General features: G+C 42.1%; 1 protein-coding gene across 1 annotated transcript in view; it reads right to left on the bottom strand.

Moving 5' to 3' along the window:
- Positions 1-462: 462 nt before the first annotated feature.
- LOC138355723 (uncharacterized) overlaps positions 463-23630 on the bottom strand; it is a 150125-nt gene continuing 126957 nt past the window's right edge. Inside the window, exons 3-6 of the mRNA XM_069311026.1 lie at positions 5278-5400; positions 5054-5167; positions 4890-4946; positions 463-4683 (exon numbers count right to left, since the gene is read on the bottom strand). Coding sequence (XP_069167127.1) covers positions 3920-4683; positions 4890-4946; positions 5054-5167; positions 5278-5395 — 1053 coding nt within the window. The 5' untranslated portion in view covers positions 5396-5400 and the 3' untranslated portion in view covers positions 463-3919. The remainder of the gene's footprint in view (positions 4684-4889; positions 4947-5053; positions 5168-5277; positions 5401-23630) is intronic.

Consider the following 23630-nt stretch of genomic DNA (forward strand, 5'->3'; position numbering starts at 1 on the left):
AAATTTCCCACTGAAAAATATATTTTTGGTTATAAAAATAACAGATTTTCTCATGCCGTCCCTTAGTAAATATATCGCGTACTATTTTAGAGTTTGTAGATTCAACATACAAGTCATCATAAACAACTAATATTAGAGATGTGTCCTCTGGATCACGATCGTCTAAAGGGTTTACAATTTCAGAGTAAAAAGATATCTTATGTTTAATGAGTGGATTAGTTCTCAACTCTTTATACCCGCTTCCACAGATAATTATTTTTGCAAAGTTCTGCTGATATTTCTCTTATTTTAGCACATAAATAGCTCTTCCCACCATTTGAAAATCTAGCAATAATAATTCTTGACGGTTCACTAAATATATTCAACTGGGTTTCAGTAATAACTTTTTTCTGCCCTTCCATGTTGCTAGGATTCAATAACCTAACTACAAATATATAATGAAAGGAGTATTTAAACGAAATCTACATTCGAGTTTTTATTTTAAACATAGCTAATAAAATCAGTCATAACATATCCAATACAGTAATTAAATCATAGAATATACAATATCATAGACATTTGAATATAGTCATTTCATATCAAATACAGTAACAAATCATAGCCAGTACAGTAACAAAATAAATCATAGCCAATAAAATAGTCATAACATAGCAATTTGAACATATCCAATACACTAAGAAAATCATAGAATATACAATATCAAAATATCAGAGACATTTAAATCATAGTCATTTCATATCAAATACAGTAACAAATCATAGCCAATACAATATCAAAATATCATAGACATTAAATCATAGTCATTAGAATATAGTTATAGATAATACATAGACAATACAGTAACAGACTTAGTTGTTGTTAGGGAATAATTGCTGAGCGACTATCCCGCTTTTCCCAAAGATTAAAAATGGGGAACAATTGACGTCTTGGTTGGGGATTATCTACAATTACTGGATCCTCTACCTGCACCTCTTCCTCTACCTGCACCTCTTCCTCACGCTCTGGAATGTCTGGGTGACCGTAAGCTAATGACTCTGTGGGACTAATGAGGTACCTCTTGTCATCAAAAGCCGACAAACCGCGCTTAGTTGTTTTACACGTGCATATTTGTCCGTTAACATTACGAATGGATCGGGATACAAAATTAAAAGTTGTATTTGTCTCTAATGTGTTCTGAAAAGATGCACGTGTTATTTTCTTTTGTTAGTGATAAGGAATCCCTTTACATTTACATAAATGTTCTTTATCAAGGGTTAGGAGAGAATAAGTTTTAGGCTTGAGTGCAATTAATTCAGTTATAATTTTCTGCTTTACTTCTGACTTGAGGAGTCCTAGTTCACCTTTGCGAGTAGCAGAATACATGGGATGATCTTTGTCGAAATTACTGAAATCCATATAATCTACTAGAGGAGCTTTTGTCATTTCTTGGAAAGCATCTTTACAGGTCAGAGTAAATATGAATGAGTCTGTATCCGTATAAATTAGTCTAGCTCTCTCCCCATAATGGGCTTTAACTACATTATACCAGAACTCGTATAAACGTCTCTTGGCTATCTGCAAGATCTGATATCCCATGTAAGAAGGAGTGGTAACTTTAAGGATGTCTTTCATTACTGTACAGAGAACCCTATCTGGACCTAAAGAGACAGCTCGTTTATACAAAGGGTTTCTTGCACGAGTTAAGAATGAATGTTTTGTCGTTACTAGATGGTGAGTATTAGCATATCGAGATATATTTGTCATTGATTTCCCGTACAGACTATTACTTATGAGTTTAAAGGCTTTTTCTTTAACTTTACAGGTGGTATTGGCTCGTTCTCGAATGTTGGTTGAAATAAAATCTTTTAAATAGGGAGCCTGTTTAAATTCATAGATTGTTTTTACTCGTTCAACTTCTAGTCCTAGTTTTAATAGCAATTGCAGGAAATCGAGGCTTACTAAGTAGTTGTTTTGGGGCAAGTGGGATGCAATTAACTTAGTATTTTTAGGTGGGAGCTTACGTTTTTCATCATTAAAGGTTTTCTTACTGTACTCTGACAAAAACTCCTCAGTTATATTAGTATGAGACAGTACAAGGGGCAGATCATCAGTATACCTAGCTACCCCGGGAGATACATGTTTTGTATCGCATAAAATCCAATAGCCTTTGTCTTGATCACAGGGGATATGTTGTAACCCTTGCCCTAATAAGGTATCACGCTCAAGGTCAGTTAATTGTCTAATCCCTCCCTGGGGAAGTACCTCAGCCATGCACGCTGCATATAGGCTGTTGAAGTCGAGGTTCAAAATGTGAGTATCGTCATCAGAGCTAGGGTTAGATGTAGTGTGCTCGTTAACAGCCTGTGTAAATTGTCTTATGGAAGATGTGAACCCCCCTCTAAGATTCCTTCTCAACAAATCATATACATTCTGATCATACACATAGTCAAGTACAACTTTTGATTTAAATAAGAACGCGTCCCAAGCGTAACTAGGAAGTGATACATAGAAAACAATATCTAGTTCATAAATTTCTTTCAGTGATGTTCGCCAAAGTGTAAATATATCAACTAACATTCCTACGTCAACTTTTAAATATAACATGAGGTAATCCTTTATGTTTGTACAGTTCCCTAAATTAAATACTTTAAGAGCATTGTTATAATCTTCTTCAGACAGTGGAGCGTCATGTAAAACATTGTAAAACTTATCTCGCGACGGGAGCTGAGGTTCGTCTAACACGTCCATGGAAGAAATATAATCATAACATAGGCTTTGTTTACCTTTAACAGAGCTTTAGCCTCATAGGATACGCCATTTAGTATGTGTTCAGTATACTTGGTGGGTTTCTTACTGGCAATGTGCTCTTTTGCTAAGGTTCCTAATGACCCATTAAGGAGAGCTAGGCTATCTAGGAATTTAAGTTCACCTATGATGACTTGCATAAATTTCAATCCTTCCTTGGTTAGAATTTCTACATCGCGGCGAGGATTTTTGGGCAGTTCTTTAAGTATAATTCCAAGATCATAGGCAGCATTATGGGAAAACGTGGTCAAGTATCTACAAGCATTTTTACATTGTAAATTGCAACGAGCACAATAAGCACCTAAGTAATTATTTTCCTGAATAGCATGATTATGATGTCTATGTTTATCTTTCTTATTCTTGAAAGTTTGATGACACAATTGACACGTATTTTGTCTTTGAAACATTCTTTCCTGTTCTCTAGACAAGTTCTTAGGTAAGTTGGGGAGCTGAGCATGAATAGCTTTCCATGAGGCTTCTAGCTTTGTAATAAAATGATTAACTACGTCCGGACCTACGTATGAATACGTTTCTACGACATTGAATTCCCTGTCTAAAATCATGTAGGCATAAGCAATTGCTTTATGCTTACATTCCACCATGCCTCTAGGATTTTGACGGTCTAAACAACATTCAAACTCGTAATAGGCGGTGTGAGTCGGGCTATAGGTCCTACCGTAATTTTTAAAAATTATTTTCTCTTTATGATTATAGAACGAAAATACTTGGGATACAGTGCATGACTCTTCGTGTGCCTGAATTTCATCTAAGGGGGCATGCAAAAGGCAAATTTTGCAGAATTTATGAGTGTTAGGAATTCTACCGTGGTTATGGTTAATATTCTTTACAAATTTATCAAAGTCCTTGATCAGACAGAGATGCTTGCCTTCTAATAACAACAAAGGGACTTTATCGGCATACTTTTCCTGGCTTTTCCTAGCTAAACTAAGATAGTATCTGTTACTTTCATGAGTTACTGTATAAATATAAATAGAAATTTTGTTAAGCTTCTCTATTTTCTTAAGATTATCAAATGATACGGGGAATCTGATTTCACCTGCCCATACTACGAATCTCCTACACCATCGAAGGTTTTTGTAATATTTTCTAACGTTATTTATAGTCCTGCCCAATGCTAAGTTTTTATACGCTGCAATGCACTGCAACACTCATCTCCTTCACTTTCAGGATTAAATACTGATTCTTTACCTTTTAATTTTGCAGGATATGGTACGTAAGATCCAAGGTGCATAGGGTGGCGAATATATGAAAAATTAATGGCAAAGCCTGACATAGAATGAATTCCTACACTTGAGGATTGGACATTTTTTAGGCATTCGTCAATTTTAGCAGACATTTCATCAACCCATGAATTTACGAGAACTTCCACCTCTTCCTGTGTAACAGTCGGAGTTTCGCCTCTAATTGAAAATACTTCGTCTAATATTTCATATTGATCGTCGGCATGATTAAGTTTTTGCAAAATTAGGCTTACGTCAGGGTAAATGTGAAATGAGGGAGGGAATTCTTCCTGTATTTGTCTGAACTGATTGTCTATATATTCCATAAAAAATTCCCTATACCTATTTATATATACGCTGGGGTCAGCGTCTAAATGACCGGGAATGGAGAAAGAATGTCTCGAAAATGATCCTTCGAACTGGCGTATGACTTCCAACACTCGCGGAAAAACGTTTTCTAAGTTAAGTACCTCTGGGGAATCCGGAGCGTTGACGACTTCATCTGATATGTCATGAACAGGGGGTTGATTGTCTTCTTCATCGGAGGATGCCTGCAGGTTGCCGTCTGGGGCATCTTCTTCTAGCTCCTGGGAAAGCTGGGGTTGACTGCGTACAGGCGTGCTCCACTCAGAGGGTTGAGTTGAATTCAGGGGCGATTCTGTAATATAATATTAGCAGTGAATAAACGTTAAGAGGAAAGCAAATTTGAAAACATTAAGAGGATTTGAAAACCTTAATAGGAAAACAATGTTTGTAACTTTAAGAGGAAAATATCGTCTAAATAAGAGGATTTATTAAGAGGAAAAACAAAAAGTCTAAGTAAGAGGAAAAACTGAATTACAGATAAATAATAATATTACTTACGAGCTGGGATGTTGATTCCACCAAGTATGAGATTCTCTTGATCACGAATAGGAACTCCTGTAATGGAAACATTTTTCTGTATGAGTACATATTACTTGTTTATACACTTGTTAAAATATGCAACTATTAACTTTTAAATTACGAAAATTATCGTGAAAACGTACGGTTAGTTATGATGCGACGGCGTTTGGGTGGAGGTTCAATGACGTTTCTGGCTTCGGTGGGAGGTTCCTGGTTAACGGACCAACGACAGTACGGGCAGGAAGTAGAACCATGAACTGAAATAAGAATAATATATATAAATTGACTGTCTGTATGTATGTATGTGTGTTTCAGATATATATTTTCTTTGAAAGTTTATTGAATGTGCGAGAAAAGCGGTACTTACGATTTGCACAATAGAGTTGTCCACAGCTGGTACAGGTTACGTCAAAATGTCCAGGCGGTGTGGACCCGTTGCATCCTATACAGTACAGTCTGCATTCTTGAAGAGCGTTGATGGACATTTCACCTAGGCATGTTAAACACTGTGTTTGACACACATGCATGATTTCGTTGTTGAGAGGAAAAAAGGCACAGGGGACACACTGACATGATGATATGACTAGGCTGGGGGAACCTTGTGAACAGGATGAAGATTGAATGTTGACTGAAAGTGTAGGCCTCTAAGACTTTGACCTTAGGCGATCTGAGGGGGCCCCTGAATGAGCGTAATAACAATAGTGTGCCCCTGAGTGAGCGTTGGGTTGTTTTATTAATAGCGAGAATGATTGGCGAATACTGGGAATAATCTCTTATTATAAATTGTGTAAACTAAGAATTAGATGACTAAATAAATTATAAATAAATGTTTTATTAACGCCTAATGTATATATATATATAAATTATTACGGTGGCGAACGCTGACAATGACTGGTAGATGACAGGGCAGGTAATCAGGTGATTACCATGGGCAGATAGCCTGGGGCAGGTAGCTGGTGCCAGCTTAGATAGTCTCGGAGGCAGTTTCAGTAATAAAGGTTACATTGAGATGCCTCGGTTGATTTGTGTAAAACTGACTGGTTAATGAAAAAAGGAACAAAACATTACGATGTCAGAAAAAAAAAGCTGTAAGGAAAAAGGAACAAAACATTACAATGTAAGGAAATAGGAAGAGAGAATAATAATATGAAAAGGAGTGAGAGAGAGAGTGGAGGGACGGTCCAGATATTATGGAGAAGATAAGAGGTAACCTGAAGGCCGCGTCTGGCTGACGGTCTAAAGTAAATACAGGTGGACCACAGATTGTGAGGTAAGGGGGGAGGGAGGGGTGTGATGTACGAGCAGGAGATGAAGGGGTGGGGGAGGGGGCAGTAAAATGATTCAGATATATAGCAATATACTAGTTTCTAAGTAAGAATCCAACTTAAACATATACAGCCTAAATATCTGTTTTATTATCGGTAGGAACTCTGAAAAAAAAATTCTCCCATAAGAACTTTAACAAAACTCGTATGACATTATTTTCATCATTAGAACTTTAACAAACTTCTAAAATCTCAGAAATTATTTTCCTCATAAGAATTCCACAATTCTACATCTGTGACTCCCCAAATTTACCTGAAAAACCTGACACGCTACAGGCGATATTGGAACCTGAAAACCCCGACACGCTACAGGGGATATTGGACCTGAAAACCCTGATACGCTACACATGATATTGGACCTGAAAAAAAATATCACCTGTGGGGTGTCATCCACACTCTTACCCACCCCATGCGTCTCTATTACGTGCATCCACCATGGGCATCCCCCCCCCATCCAACCATCCATCATCCAGCTCCGAGGATGGAGGCGAGTCTTTACCGAACAGATTAACGCTTCGAGAGGGGGCAGGGCAACCGGAAAATCAAATCGCGCCTCACACACTCTTAGCATGTGATTAATCATGCTCATCTATCTGTCATCCATCTCAGCGATGGAGTGCTCGGTTTACTCCAGAATCGCCCATCAAGAGGGGGACGGGTTAACCGTAAATCACGCCAGGGTAGCGAGTATTAGTAGAGGGTATTATCACTCGCTCATCGATCAACCATCTGTCATCCTCCATCTCACCGATGGAAGGGACAATCGTAGTCGCATTTCTCCCTTCTACGATGCAATTGCTTCCTCACCCTCCTGCAGCTCCCTCGCCCTCCCCCACCCTCCTGCAGCTCCCTTCCGCAGCTCCCCCGCCCTCCCGCTGCTCCCCCGCCCTCCCGCAGCTCCCCCGCCCTCCCGCAGCTCCCCCGCCCTCCCGCAGCTCCCCCGCCCTCCCGCAGCTCCCCCGCCCTCCCGCAGCTCCCCCACCCTCCCGCAGCTCCCCCACGCTCCCGCAGCTCCCCCACGCTCCCGCAGCTCCCTCACGCTCCCGCAGCTCCCTCACGCTCCCGCAGCTCCCTCACGCTCCCGCAGCTCCCTCACGCTCCCGCAGCTCCCTCACGCTCCTGCAACAGATTGGCCCTTTTAAGTATGTTTTGAAAAAATTAACTAGTACATACAACTTTAAAATATCCATAAAAGAATTAGAATGCAGCTACCACCAACCCCAAAAAATGTCTAAATATACTTAGGAAAGGAAATTGTCACTTTGGATCAACATGTATATTTTTTCATCTTGATATGTGTGAAACCTCTCTCAAGGAAAGAAAATGCCATGATCTAAGCTGCCCATTCTTTCATGTGAAAGGCACAGAACGCTATATAAAGAGTGACAAACAAGAATTTGGCTTTGCAGGAAAGGGATGTATTTTTTTTTTTATTACCAGACGAAAGAGGTTTCAAAAGGTGGAACAGAATGTGTGTGTATGGAACTGGCTGAAAGACCCATCTGCATACCAGAATCACGCATACAATTACTCCATACAACTGTACTACAACAGGCAACAACCAGTAATAGTCAGAACAAAACCGACACGTCCATGCATAAAGGACGTACCAGAAAAATCTTCATCAAATTACCCTAAATAGAGACACCTCAATCATCTTTGCCAAGATACAAGGACTGAAAACAGGAGCAAAACACAATACCATTCATAAATGGACTCCTCGCCGAGTCCTGTGCAGTATTTGGAAAATAAATCCATGCAGGTAACCCTTGGACAGCGAGATCGGCATACCAGAATATAATCTATATAGTCATGATAGGGTAAATAGCTCACATGGAGGAGTAGGTTTGTTCATAGGAGAAGAACTTATGCTCTGAGTATCTTAACTCTACAAATGAGGTGGTAGTTAACTACCTGGGAGTAAAAATATAAATAAACTTAGTTATTATTCGAATTCACAAACTGCCAGATGCAAAGGCCTCGATAATCTGGTAAACCTAAAACCTGATATTGTCTTCCTAGGGGACTTCAACCTGCACCACTAATATGGAGATTATTATACAAAGAATAAACAAGATTTTAATATCAGGAAATCTATCTGGACATAAACCACAGATTAGAAAACTACTTAGATTGTGACGAAATTTCACTAAACATGCAGATAAGAGTCAACTAGGAAAGAAAATATTTAGTTCTGAACTCCACAAACAAAGAAGATATAATCAGGGACATTACAATCTCAGATTCCACATAATCAGATCTCATGCTCATTGAAGTGCAAACTAACTTTAATACAGTGGAACCTCGATTAATGAATTTAATCCTTTCTGGCACCGAACTCATGTGAAACGCTAGTCTTTCAAAACAAATTTCCACATGTAAAATAATGGAAATTAAATTAATCCTTTCTATTGCCGGAAAACATCAATATGATATTCTATTTTTTAAATAATGGAGCAGCCTACCTGACACACACTGAACAAACCTTTATGGCTTTTTTTCATTTTTTTGTTTTTAATTTTTTTTTTTTAATTTTTCCTTTTTTATAGGAAAATTTTTGTTCAGTGTATGTCTGGTAGGCTGCTCCATTTTGTATAAAAAAAAAATGAAAAAAGGAAAAATGTAATAAAAGTTCGTTCAGTGTTTGTCAGGTAGGATGCTCCATATGACTTTCTATTTTTCATATTTGTTCAATTTTGTTTGTATTTTTCATTTGTTTATTAATAATGGAACAACCTACCTGGCACATACTGAACAAACCTTTAACATTTTTCCTTTTCCCAAATATATTATTTTTTATTTTTCGTTTTTTTATTTTTTTTTATACAAAATGGAGCAGCATTCCTGACATACACTGAACGAACCTTTTGGACATTTATTCTTATTTCAAATTGATTATTTTCTAATTTTGTCTAAAAACCAAAATCAATGCTTTGCAACATTAGAACAGTCACCCTTTTACATCCCAGCATCTTAAAAAAAAAAAAAAAGTTATTTGCATCGTCGGAGGTGTTTTTGCGAGAACCAACAGGAACTCTAGAAAGAACCATGTGCTTTTCTCGTTAATCAAGTGTAAGCTCGTCAATCGAGACGAATTTTCGCTGAGTGGGAAGCTCGTTATTCGAAATGAACTTAGAACAGTTTCCCTACTGAATGACTGTTAGTAGTAAAAATCCCACAAAAGAAATAGAACAACCGAGTTCCGAAGTATTTAAAGTCTGTCTGAAATGTGTTCCTTTGTTAAAAGCCAAAAAGAGGACTAATGTAGAAAGCTAATGCATACATCAATACAAAGTGAAAAAAATAACAAATGCTTAAGACACAACTATCCCTAAAACGAAGGAATAATTTAAACATGATGTTTGAAGAAATCTGGTAGAGACTGAAGCAGTCATATATGATTGATGGAATGCACTTGAACAGTCATACATGAAATAGAAAAAACTAAAATATTTCACACATGCAAAAATAAAAAATAAAATATCAAAAGCAAAAATCACTGTCAGTATTGGACCTATTCTTACAAGTGAATGGCCATACACAGGATGACAAAGAAATTAGGTAAATCCTAAAACAGTAGTTGGAGGACATATTTAGTACCCCCATTAAACCCCATGAAAGTAGATGATCCGAAAAGTTTCTTTATGCATGATATCCAAATTCTTATAAATATACCCGATATCAACACGAATTTTGCAGATTTTGAAGGAGAAATTAATATGATGCCCATGCACTAAGCCTGGGGTCAAAACTCGTGTAATTCAGTACTTATAAATGATAAGTGCCAGTAGCAAAGTGTGGAGAAAGCTTTGACACAGGAGATATACTATTGATTTAAGCGAATGTGGTATATCTATTCTTTACAAGGGAGGGAGCAAAGCATTGGCTAAGAATTATGGACCAGTTGCACTAACGTCCTACATAATAAAAGTAGTTGAGAGAGTGATCAGGAGTCAGGTCCTCGGTTTCATGGAGACCAATGACCTCCACAACACATATCAGCATGGATTTAGAGCGAGATTATCATGCCTCTTGCAGCTATTTAACCACTAAGGCAAAATCACTGAGGTATTGGAAGTAAAGCATTATTCAGGTGTGGTATTCATGGACTTCACAAAATCATTTCATAATTGTGATCATGGAGTGTGTAGTACACAAAATGAGGTTAATGGGAATATCAGGTGAAGTAGGATGGTGGATATTCAATTTTACTAAGCAAATCAGCAGGAAAAATGATTGGATGAATTATGAGAACATTCAAATTCATAGATCCAATCACAGTGAAGACTAAACCACACACCAGAAGATAAGGAGACGACGACGTTTCGGTCCGTCCTGGACCATTATCAAGTTGATTGTCTTGATAATGGTCCAGGACGGACCGAAGTGTCATCATCTCATTTTCTGGTTTGTGGTTTAGTCTTCATATCTTCAGCCATGTCATTGTGACTCTTCGTCTGCATCCCATCACAATTGTTGTACTATTCAAATCACTTCTGTTCCGTCTTGAGTACTGCTCTATACTCGCTTTCCCCTTCAAAGCTGATGAGATTAATGAAATAGAGGGAATACAAAGAATATATACGGCACACACACACACGCGCGCACACACACGCACACACACACACTATAATGCACCTAAATAATTAAGATCGTCTCATAGTTCCCAAAAATTAAATTCCTAGAAAGGAGACGAGTGAGGTATCAAATAACACACACATGGAAAGTACCCCCATCCAGGTACATCCAGGCACAGTACTAAATTTGTAATATAAATAAAAGCTCTGGATTATGTAAATACGCTCTTGTCAAATTCTGTCATGTATTATTGTCTGGCTAGTAATTATTATTTGAATAATGGCACACACACAATGGCAATGTGTGCACTGCCTGAAGATTAGGGCAGAGATTGACAGGCTAATGAAGCAGGTGAAACCATAATGGAGGGGAAGGCATCTCCGCAAGGATGCAAAGGAAAATCTCCATTGAGATAACTCAATTTATCCACCACTCGCCAGCTAAGACGGCGAAAACGTCAAAGACATCAAGAACACTGGTTAGAACGTTTAACCACTTCACTTGAATGGGGGAAGACCATTAGCGGTAACTAACCAGAGAAGCTGAGCATCACAACAAAAGCCTGGACATTTGTTGGTGGCTTGGCACATACGCTGTTAGGCCAAACCTTTGCTTCATAAATGCAAGCATTTAGGGATGTTCACCGCGGTCAAGGAATAAAGGTAATAAGAAAGTGTGAAGCAATACTATCAAGTATTGATGACAAAGTAGCAAGACTGCAGACATTGCCTGCCTCTCGATAACAATATTCACGGAGCTAGAAGCAGAGAGGTATTTAAATAAAGTAACTGACTTAAAAGTATTATGAAAGTTATACAATACCTTTATTGAATAACTGGGAAGCTTGCATTAGCATGAAGATTCATGTATGTGAGTGACAAGATTCACTTTTCATGGTTGGTGTGTGTGGCAGCTTTTGTAGACCGAGATAAATGTGTAGGACTCTTGTAGGCACCACAGTACCAGTGATATGATTATGACCAGTGGAAACTGCTGCCGCTGTTGTAGGCACCACAGTAACAGTGATATGGTTATGACCAGCGGAAGCTACGGCCACTGTTGAAGGCACCACAGTACCAGCAATATGGTTATGACCAGTGGAAACTGCGGCCTCTGTTGTAGGCACCACAGTAACAGTGATATGGTTATGACCAGTGGAAGCTGCGGCCACTGTTGTAGGCGCTACAACGTGAATTGTGTGGGTGTACTGTTGCAATCCACAAGTTACGAGTAAAGTATTAGCTAGTGAATCAAACAACAACACTTAACAAATGATGGTCGAAAGGATTGGTAGTACATGTGAGTAGCCGGACTGTTGTCACACTGAGGTAAGGTCAAGGAGATTAAGACAGCCTTAGCCCACCCAAGCCAATGTTAAAGCCTTGACGTCACAAAGGGTGATTCAATGTTCTTGGCAACAAGAATATTTACATTCAAGATGATTATAACATCCTTGGGATGGTTGGTGTGGTGGTGAAGGCCATGACCGGCTAGACAGCAGGCTTGTGGAAGCCGCCGTGTCATCAAGTACTCTACTCTATTTGCCTATGGCAGCGACAGAGAAACCAGCCAACTGTGGGGACCCGATATGATCTTGTTGAGACGAGTCTGCAATGTATGAGTATTATATGGGAGACTAACCGGGTAAGGAGTGTTTTAGTGATGGTTCGGGGTTAGGGACTTAAGTTGAGGTTATTAGTTGTATATGAGGGACAGGTAGGTCCAGTGCGTTTATTGTCAATGGGTAAGCAATTTAACCCAAATTGGATGTTATATTGTTAATTATTGTCAGTATTTTATATAATGAAATTAGAAAACCCGACGGCCTTTAATCACCTTCCATATGTTCTCATGTGATTTTCATTACAAACCTATTAGTACGCCTTAAGGATATAGTTGGTGAAAAATAATTTTTTATATACATCAAAAACCAAGGTACAAAAGCAGGGAACAAATGCAAAACATGAAAAAAAAACAACGGGCTTATACATGAAACGAAGCAAACACAATGAAACAGACATTAAATACATACAAGAGGTCACAGCATAGGACAGAGAACACAGACAACATAAATAAAGGACAATGAAAATTACAAAAACGTACAAGAAAAAATGCACAAAATTACAACAAACGTATAGAAAACCAACCACCCCAGAACAGAAAAGAGGAGTAAAGTAAAACAATCACGGGCAGTCCGACTCCGCACACAGAGGAGCATTACCGGACACAAATGAGGACAACAAAAAATAAACAGTAAATCCAAACATTTCACACAAAAACATAAATAACAAAATACATACAAAGAATATAGCAATGACAAGTATAAAATTACAAAAAAACACACATTGGACCAACACACAGAACAACAATACACACAACCACACCACATCCGCACACCACCACAGCACAAACACCCAAACCGAACAAAGGCAAAGCACACAACAAATCGCAAATACAGCAAAACAGGCCACACAGGAGCCAAGAAACACCCACACCACTCGCACAGACAAGGACACCCACCAGTGCACGCAGGCACCGGGGAACCACCACACACAACACGACTGAAACCAACCACACGGATCACTCATACTTCTCCAGGTACTCCCGAGCCGGAAATCATAAGTAGTAAGCATCCCAAACAAGTTAGTCAGTGTCAGGAAGTGGACGTCCAGGATCCGCAGTAGGCCGAGGCATCAAATCCGGCACACCAATGATGAAACACCGCACCCGCGGAACCCAGATGGTAGAAGGGCACCAGGAAACAGGATGCACTCGGTCATCAATCTCAACACACATAGGTATACCAGATCTGTCGGCCACCTCTCCGGATGGGAGGATGACAGGGAAGGGTTTCCCCCCTAGGATGCCGGTCACAAGGCCTCACATCGGGCTGCCCACTAGGACGCGCACTTCGTTCCACGCCGGGCATCGCACCGAGCCCCGCAGAGGGCGGCACCACAGGTGCCCCAGTGTCCCCACCACTCAGAACAGGAGCAGAGATCCCCGTCGCACATCCTTTGACAACAACACTACGATGTCGCAATCACCAGGGGCAACTGCCCACTGAGGAGAGCCACAAGCAGGAGGCACAGTGTCAGGCACCACAAGAAGCAACACAGCGACGTCCACAGCATCATCATCCATCGCATGACGCTCCTCTGCCCACGTCCAGCGAGGCGACGCATCCCGAGCCGAACGACGGCGCTTAGAAATAGGCTACTGATCGTCGGAACTGTCACCTCCTGCAAACGGTGTCCCAGAAAAACCATCGGCAGGCGGCCCCAAAGCCGGGGCAGCACTATCACGAAGAACAACAGCCTCAACGACACGGGGCAAAAAGCCACCACCATTCAAAGAGACTGGAGTTGGAGAAGGAAGACTCAGAGCAGGCGGAAGGGAAGACTCCAGCACATGGGAGGAATCCAGCGAGGGCGACGGAACCGGCAGAGAAGATGCACACGCCAAAGAGGAAACTACCAAAGACGACGAGGCAGAGGGCATGGGCGGAGAGACACACACCATCGCCCCGACAGTCCCGGGAAGCACATGTTCTTCAGCAGGAGATGCAGGCGCCACCCCTATAGCTCCATCCAAGGTTACCACGGAAGAAACCGGATGCGGATGCACCTCCACAACCACCGAACGGCGAAGGTCTGAAGCAGGCGCCCTAGGTCCTCAGAGCACACCGGTGGGGCAGACAGATCAGGCCCAGCTGGAGCGACAGCCGGAACCGCCACAGGAACCACACCAGGTACCTGCACAGAGCTCCACTGGAGAATCCCCACGCACAGAAACGGGGAAAATCATCCTCCAGGAAAACTGAAGGAGCCTCAGCACGAGGAGTGTCACAACCGGCCGCTATGTGGCCCTCAGCACCACACCGGACACATGTGCTTGTTTGACCTTGATAGAAGGTCCGCATAGAAAGCCCACAAAACGAAACCATAGATGGTATCAGGCTCGTGAGCCGCATGACGAGTGTGCGTGTACCCAGCCGGACCCCCTTCCGGCAGCCTGCACCCAAAATGTTGAAACAGTGCTTCACCACCACACCAAACCGCGTAAACACTGACACAAGCTCTGCCTCGGGGAAGGTCACTGGCACACCGTGAACACTCACAAATGTCAAAGGCCCCCAGGGGTCCGATATCTCCACAGTCACAGCCGAATCAGGAATAGGAAGCGAGCGTGCATCCCAGCGTGCCACAAACTCCTGGTAAAGCAGGGACGTGGCAAACGATACCGCCACACGGGTAGGCGAGATCTTTTCAAGCCCCAGTAGTTCAGAGACGTCAACACGAAGCACGTCCAGGAGAGCAATCTCCACAATGGGCCAGTCCACTGCACCAGAAAAATCCAGCTGGACAGTATCAACCAACCTAACAAGGGTACCCCCGGCTACCGCCATACCGCCAGCCAGCCCCCCTGCTAGCGGGAGCTCCACACCTCAAACTGCACCCACCCCCTCGCAACTCCTGGCAGCAACTGGCAGGTCAGGCGAGCACGTCCGACCCTCCTGGCGGCCAACGAGGCAATACATGCATGAAAAATAGTTTGTTTGTAGTAAACTATTTCATGAGGCTAATTATACACAGTAGGGTAAATTTTGTATTCAGAACTAATCTGGGTTTCTCCGTTCACACAAAAGAGCACACTACTACCAAACGCCATTGTACGAGGAAAATACAGAACAATTAACAATACAGTATTATAGGATACCAATTCTTTTACACAAATATTTTTCCGTCGAGGAGGGGGCAGTCGCAATACGTCAAAGTATTAGATGTAATGTGGGAGTGGGACTCAAAACTGAGCTACACAAACTGTTTGGAGAGAATTAAATGGAAAATTATCTACCTAATGATAGGTGTTAAACATAATCCAACAAACTTCTAAAGAAAACAGCTTTTATGAGAACTAATATCTATTGCTTCTAGGTCTAACACTGAACATTGTTACCAATTTTAGTACAATAAATTTTACTTGCCAAACAGGATTTTTTTTTTGTAATTTATGACCACTTTATTAAGCAAATATTGTGCCAACACAGTAAGATAATATAGACTTGTTTAACAGGGAGACACTGATAAGTAGCATCTTAAAAGGGATGTGCTACTTAGGGAACGTAAACAAGACTCAAAAATTATTTGAGAGAAACTTAAGGTGCCAGATTATTCTCACATCCGATTCATATATTTTGGAGGTCTTTGGGAATTTTGGATTTGGCAGACTTAAACATGAAAGTTGGTCAGTTCTTGAGTCGCTGGATCCCTGATGGGGTCGCTGGATCCCTGATGGGGTCGCTGGATCCCTGATGGGGTCGCTGGATCCCTGATGGGGTCGCTGGATCCCTGATGGGGTCACTGGATCCCTGATGGGGTCACTGGATCCCTGATGGGGTCACTGGATCCCTGATGGGGTCACTGGATCCCTGATGGGGTCACTGGATCCCTGATGGGGTCACTGGATCCCTGATGGGGTCACTGGATCCCTGATGGGGTCACTGGATCCCTGATGGGGTCACTGGATCCCTGATGGGGTCACTGGATCCCTGATGGGGTCACTGGATCCCTGATGGGGTCACTGGATCCCTGATGGGGTCACTGGATCCCTGATGGGGTCACTGGATCCCTGATGGGGTCACTGGATCCCTGATGGGGTCACTGGATCCCTGATGGGGTCACTGGATCCCTGATGGGGTCACTGGATCCCTGATGGGGTCACTGGATCCCTGATGGGGTCACTGGATCCCTGATGGGGTCACTGGATCCCTGATGGGGTCACTGGATCCCTGATGGGGTCACTGGATCCCTGATGGGGTCACTGGATCCCTGATGGGGTCACTGGATCCCTGATGGGGTCACTGGATCCCTGATGGGGTCACTGGATCCCTGATGGGGTCACTGGATCCCTGATGGGGTCACTGGATCCCTGATGGGGTCACTGGATCCCTGATGGGGTCACTGGATCCCTGATGGGGTCACTGGATCCCTGATGGGGTCACTGGATCCCTGATGGGGTCACTGGATCCCTGATGGGGTCACTGGATCCCTGATGGGGTCACTGGATCCCTGATGGGGTCACTGGATCCCTGATGGGGTCACTGGATCCCTGATGGGGTCACTGGATCCCTGATGGGGTCACTGGATCCCTGATGGGGTCACTGGATCCCTGATGGGGTCACTGGATCCCTGATGGGGTCACTGGATCCCTGATGGGGTCACTGGATCCCTGATGGGGTCACTGGATCCCTGATGGGGTCACTGGATCCCTGATGGGGTCACTGGATCCCTGATGGGGTCACTGGATCCCTGATGGGGTCACTGGATCCCTGATGGGGTCACTGGATCCCTGATGGGGTCACTGGATCCCTGATGGGGTCACTGGATCCCTGATGGGGTCACTGGATCCCTGATGGGGTCACTGGATCCCTGATGGGGTCACTGGATCCCTGATGGGGTCACTGGATCCCTGATGGGGTCACTGGATCCCTGATGGGGTCACTGGATCCCTGATGGGGTCACTGGATCCCTGATGGGGTCACTGGATCCCTGATGGGGTCACTGGATCCCTGATGGGGTCACTGGATCCCTGATGGGGTCACTGGATCCCTGATGGGGTCACTGGATCCCTGATGGGGTCACTGGATCCCTGATGGGGTCACTGGATCCCTGATGGGGTCACTGGATCCCTGATGGGGTCACTGGATCCCTGATGGGGTCACTGGATCCCTGATGGGGTCACTGGATCCCTGATGGGGTCACTGGATCCCTGATGGGGTCACTGGATCCCTGATGGGGTCACTGGATCCCTGATGGGGTCACTGGATCCCTGATGGGGTCACTGGATCCCTGATGGGGTCACTGGATCCCTGATGGGGTCACTGGATCCCTGATGGGGTCACTGGATCCCTGATGGGGTCACTGGATCCCTGATGGGGTCACTGGATCCCTGATGGGGTCACTGGATCCCTGATGGGGTCACTGGATCCCTGATGGGGTCACTGGATCCCTGATGGGGTCACTGGATCCCTGATGGGGTCACTGGATCCCTGATGGGGTCACTGGATCCCTGATGGGGTCACTGGATCCCTGATGGGGTCACTGGATCCCTGATGGGGTCACTGGATCCCTGATGGGGTCACTGGATCCCTGATGGGGTCACTGGATCCCTGATGGGGTCACTGGATCCCTGATGGGGTCACTGGATCCCTGATGGGGTCACTGGATCCCTGATGGGGTCACTGGATCCCTGATGGGGTCACTGGATCCCTGATGGGGTCACTGGATCCCTGATGGGGTCACTGGATCCCTGATGGGGTCACTGGATCCCTGATGGGGTCACTGGATCCCTGATGGGGTCACTGGATCCCTGATGGGGTCACTGGATCCCTGATGGGGTCACTGGATCCCTGATGGGGTCACTGGATCCCTGATGGGGTCACTGGATCCCTGATGGGGTCACTGGATCCCTGATGGGGTCACTGGATCCCTGATGGGGTCACTGGATCCCTGATGGGGTCACTGGATCACTGATGGGGTCACTGGATCCCTGATGGGGTCACTGGATCCCTGATGGGGTCACTGGATCCCTGATGGGGTCACTGGATCACTGATGGGGTCACTGGATCACTGATGGGGTCACTGGATCACTGATGGGGTCACTGGATCCCTGATGGGGTCACTGGATCCCTGATGGGGTCACTGGATCCCTGATGGGGTCACTGGATCACTGATGGGGTCACTGGATCACTGATGGGGTCACTGGATCACTGATGGGGTCACTGGATCACGATGTAATGTTTTAATTACAAATAAAGCTCGGGAACATGGTGCACTATAGATTGTTTAGATCAAATAGTAGTGACCCAGTATGGGTAACCATGGCACTAAAGAACTTTATCAGAAAACAGAAGGCTTAATACAAAAGAATTATGACAATTTTGATACATTAATTCCCGGCTTGGTGCCTTCTTTGGATAATTATTATGACAAAATCTTTGTAAAAAACGAAACAAAACACTATGTACACTTTGCAGGGCAAGCAATGAAAGCCTTCTCGGGTTTCACCAGATAGATGAAACAAAGATTACAGACAACACCTGGACTTAAACAAATCAAACAACAGATGACAAAGAAAAATTAAATTACTAAATTCTAAGAAAGTATCAAAGACCTTTATGAATATATCAGAACAAATCGACGTAGAATGTGAAGATGACATCCTGACAAGTTTAGTGGTTACCAGAGAGGAAATTATTAAACAAATATAAAAGGATGCTATAGCCATCACACAAGGAGGGGGGGATAGAAAGAAGTCACAGACACGAGGTCACTTCTAGCCAGCTAAATCCCAAGGGACATCAGAGTCAGAGCTACCAGACATTTAAAATATAATGTTTATAGGAAATTGTTAATTTTTACTCTGATCATCAAAGTTAAGTAAGCAGTATTTATGGGAATGTTTCTTGTAGCCCTGAATTTTTGAACTCAAAACCATAATTTTAAAGACTGCCAATCGGCCATCAAAAAGTGTCTCAAGTATGAGAGAGCACACACCGCCGTCTCTATGGACTGCCACATACAACTAAGAAATTACGAAATCGGCACCAGCCACACCAACAACCAATCAGCCGGCGAGCTTCAACACACAGGCAACGACGTTCCCTGTGCTACCCAACTTCTCTGCTACAAAGACGTCCCCACCAGACCAGGCCGCCACCCACTGGGGAACAATGCACTTCAATGCCACTGGTACCCCTTCCACTAATATCAAACACGCCAACACCAACAGCATCAAATTTCTCATTGCCTCAGAAGACGACCTTTTGCCTGTTTTAGGGAATCTGCTTTAAGTAAACTCGCCCAAGCTTCTCCGACTCCTGTCCTCACTATTGAACAAAAATCTAAATGCTCTGTCCTTGTACGAAATGTCGCCAGCTGTTCTATCAGCATCTAATACTATCAATCTTTCTCAGGACATTTCACACAGGAATGCTATTACTATAATGGATATATACTCGGTGCCTAATACAAAACACCTTAAGATCCAATGTTCTTCCTCTGCAGAAGCTCAAAAACTCTTGAATCAAGGTATCAAAATCTTCAACACGAGCACTCTCCCCATCTCACTTGTTCAGTTGACTATCTTCCTTTGCTGCAATGTTTCAAATGTTTCAAATGAAAATGTAAAAGCCCACAAATTTGCTCTAAATGCTCTACAGAAGGCCATTTTTATACTCTGTGCTCTGCCCCCACCCTAAAATTAATTACCAAGGTGCTCATTCAGCATTTGAAAAATCTTGCCCTCTGAGAAAAACTCTGAAAACTCTTCGTACTAACCAACCTCGCACACCCTCATTCTTCTTTAATCACCCATAACCCATCCCATCACCAAACAGCATCAGCCAACTCCATATCCTATGCCAGTGTCCTTAATGCTTCCCCTCACCAGTAACATCACCACCCCACTAATGCACAACAAACTCAGTCCTCTCTACCTCTTTCCTCACCCATCATGTACACCCTACTCTCTTCTCTAGAACATGACATATGAGCGAGTCACAGCCTGCGCCCAAGCAGCATATCTGCAAGCTTAAGACTATGGCCGAGAGTTCGCCGACTACCTTCCCATCTTCCTCACCCACAATGGCCATCCTAGTATTTCTGTACCTCCTCCACACCTCTTGCACTCTTGTTCCTTTCTCCTCCAACCCCCCCCCCCCGTCCCCACGGTGCATACTCCGACACAACATCTATAATATTCGAACCTCTATTGGAATCAGACCCAACTATGGGATAGGTCAACCCAAGTATCGCGTTTCCAAAAGGGTCGCCCTTGTTGGAATAGACGAACGCCGAAAGAATATTGTTGAAAGCATCTTAACTTATTAAACCAAAATTATTTATAAGTCAGAAGAAAGACAGAAATGGGATCTATATGCAAAACCTCTACCAGACAAACATTTTAAGTAAAACTGAAGATATTTGTAGTTGTATAAAAGTCGCAGTTTTCATCATTTGTCGAGCTCGAAACCCGCAGCATTCATCTCGGAACAATGCCTATTTCACGCAGATTCCTCAATAAACGTAAGAGTTTTATATGTCGCAAGATAAAAAATAAGCTTCATTTTAAATATCTTACTATGGGCATATTTAAATTTAAAGAGAAGATACGTGTACTTTTATAATAGCTGAGCTCCGACCCCGGACAGATCAATCGACGGAGCAGCTAACTTTCAGAACAATGTTTATTTCCTGTAAATTTGTAAATAATCGTAAATTTTTTATGCCTCAAAAACGATAGGAATATAAGGCTCATTTTAAACACTATCATAGACATAATTAAAGTTCTAATGAAGATTCGTGTGTTTTAATAATTGCCGAGCTCCGACCCTCGCACAGACTGATCGAAAGAGCAACTCTCTCTCAGACCAATGTTTATTTCAGGTAAATTCGTTAATAAACACAAATGTTTTATATGTTTTAAGAAAGATAGAAATATAAGCTTCATTTTAAATACATTACAATGGACATATTTAAAGTTCAAGTGAAAATACATGTTTTTATAATGGCTTTCAGCAGCTTGTCGGGCACGGAGTGCAGACGCAGACGCACTTGCCGATATATTGTGTAACATAGATACGCCAATAAAACAAAAAATCTTATATGCCTCCAAAAAGATGAGCTATAATCGTTATTATGAGTGCACCATAGGAAATATATCTTGGAGACCAAAGATAAAGCAATTTTAATTTATGTTTCGACTCTCGCCCGGGCGGGAGATGAGGCAACTCTCGCCCCATCTATTAGAGACTGTCCACCTAAAGACCCAAAGCTACTCAAACTCTTTTAGCATTATTTAGGTAATGAAGTAATATGGTATATACACTCACTATAATGTTGGTGCTTGATGCAGAACATGAGAAAACATAATTTTACTCTGAAAAAATACATCTTTTCATAACAAAATAAAATGTAAATATGTAATATCAAAGGAAGTCGATGGTCCAAGCAATAATGTCGTGGAGCGACTTGTCCAAGATATATTGTTGTCTGGAAAGTGCTGGCATATCAACCCTCTGTACACAGTGATCCAGTCGTCGCACTTTCTGCTCAAATTATCGCAAATTTAATTTATGATAAAAAGTAGAATGCGTATTTTTAATCAAATCTAACAATCTTTAACGTTTTCTGGCTAGTTATTTAAAAATACATGGCTGGAAGTTAAATAAACTCCATAGAACAATATTTTTGTTATAGATAATAATCGTTATTTGGTGGTATGCGTTCGCTACTTATACTATCATGTACTGTACTTACGTAAAATCTCCGTTTCTTCGCACATGGAACACAGAACCTTACAGGCTCTCTGATTTACTGTTTAAGAGATTCACAAATAAAGCTTATGATTCTACAGGTTATCAAAAAGGCAGTGACAGTCATTTTTGCGTTTTAATCACAGAGATTAGATCTTATTGAAATAGGAAAGATATTCATATTTTAAAGAAGGTTTCTTGACCGTCGCTCTCCCTATCGATAGGAACTAACTTGTTTTTTGTTATTATTAACAGGCTTAGGTATACACAGCAATGTGCTGCTACCCTATTCTAAATGAAAGATTACACAGTGTGTATCAAAAACTAGCTATAAATTCATCTAATATTCCCATCTCACAGGATGGTTAGTTATACATGAAATCAGGGGATAAAATACCAGTCTCAATACAAAAAAAATCAACTCTTACTAACAATTAGGTGAGAACATAAAATGTAAGGCTGATCTATTAGCCTCAATTAGCAAAATCTGGGTATAGCATAAGAATATCATCCAATATTCCTACGTGTATGAAGTAATTACAGAGCTCAAAGTATCTCATACCATTTGGTCTAAAGTCACTTATAACAGGGCAATCACAGATATAGTGTTGGTGAACATGTCCCAGCTCTTGTTCACATAGTTTACAATTAGAATGTTCACCATTGGGGGGCCATTCTGTACGTGCAGCCATAGATATCGATATCCTAACCAAATTCTGGCAATTACAATGTCACACTGTCATTGTGACACTAGTGGATGTTTTATGCTGTCCGTTCATATAATTCTCGATTCTGAACATGTTTAGTTAGTTTAGTTCCTTTATTATGCACCCCATACCCATCTTGTGGGCGGTAGTGGAAAGGGTTACAGAGGCACATAAACATGTCATAGCTCTTTATACTCTTGCTTTCTGGCTTTTGTCTGTCAGCGACTGCTCTTCTGTCTTCTCTAATTACCTAAAATATTGCGGCTTTTGCAGGAGAGATTGCTATACCCATATCCAACTCAATTTCAGGCTTATGTGCAGTTTTAGCTGCCTTGTTTGTGTCATCATGCTGGACAACACCTATATGAGAAGGAATCCATACAAATGAGACTTTGAAACTCCTACTCTTTGCAATAATAATGTTTATAATGAATGTTATAACTACAACCTGCTGAAGATCAATGTTAATTTTATCTACATAATGTAATAAACGAAAAGTTTTCTATGTCAACAGAAAGGCAGAAATATAAGCTACACTTTAAATACTTTGTCACAAATATATCTGAAGTAAAAGCGAAGATATATGTATTTGTATAGATATGATATTGTACAGTTACTTGATAGCTTACTCTAAGAATGTGAAGTCCTTCACACCAGCCAATAAATTGTGTAATATATTTCCATATATGCTAATTAACCTTAAAATCTATATTTCAGAAGGAAGATGTAGACGTTAATGTGACAACATTTCAAGATATCTCTCAAGTTAAATAATACCACCCTATCGCCGGTG

This window comes from Procambarus clarkii, chromosome 69, assembly GCF_040958095.1.
Source record: "Procambarus clarkii isolate CNS0578487 chromosome 69, FALCON_Pclarkii_2.0, whole genome shotgun sequence".
NCBI classification, from domain to species: domain Eukaryota; kingdom Metazoa; phylum Arthropoda; class Malacostraca; order Decapoda; family Cambaridae; genus Procambarus; species Procambarus clarkii.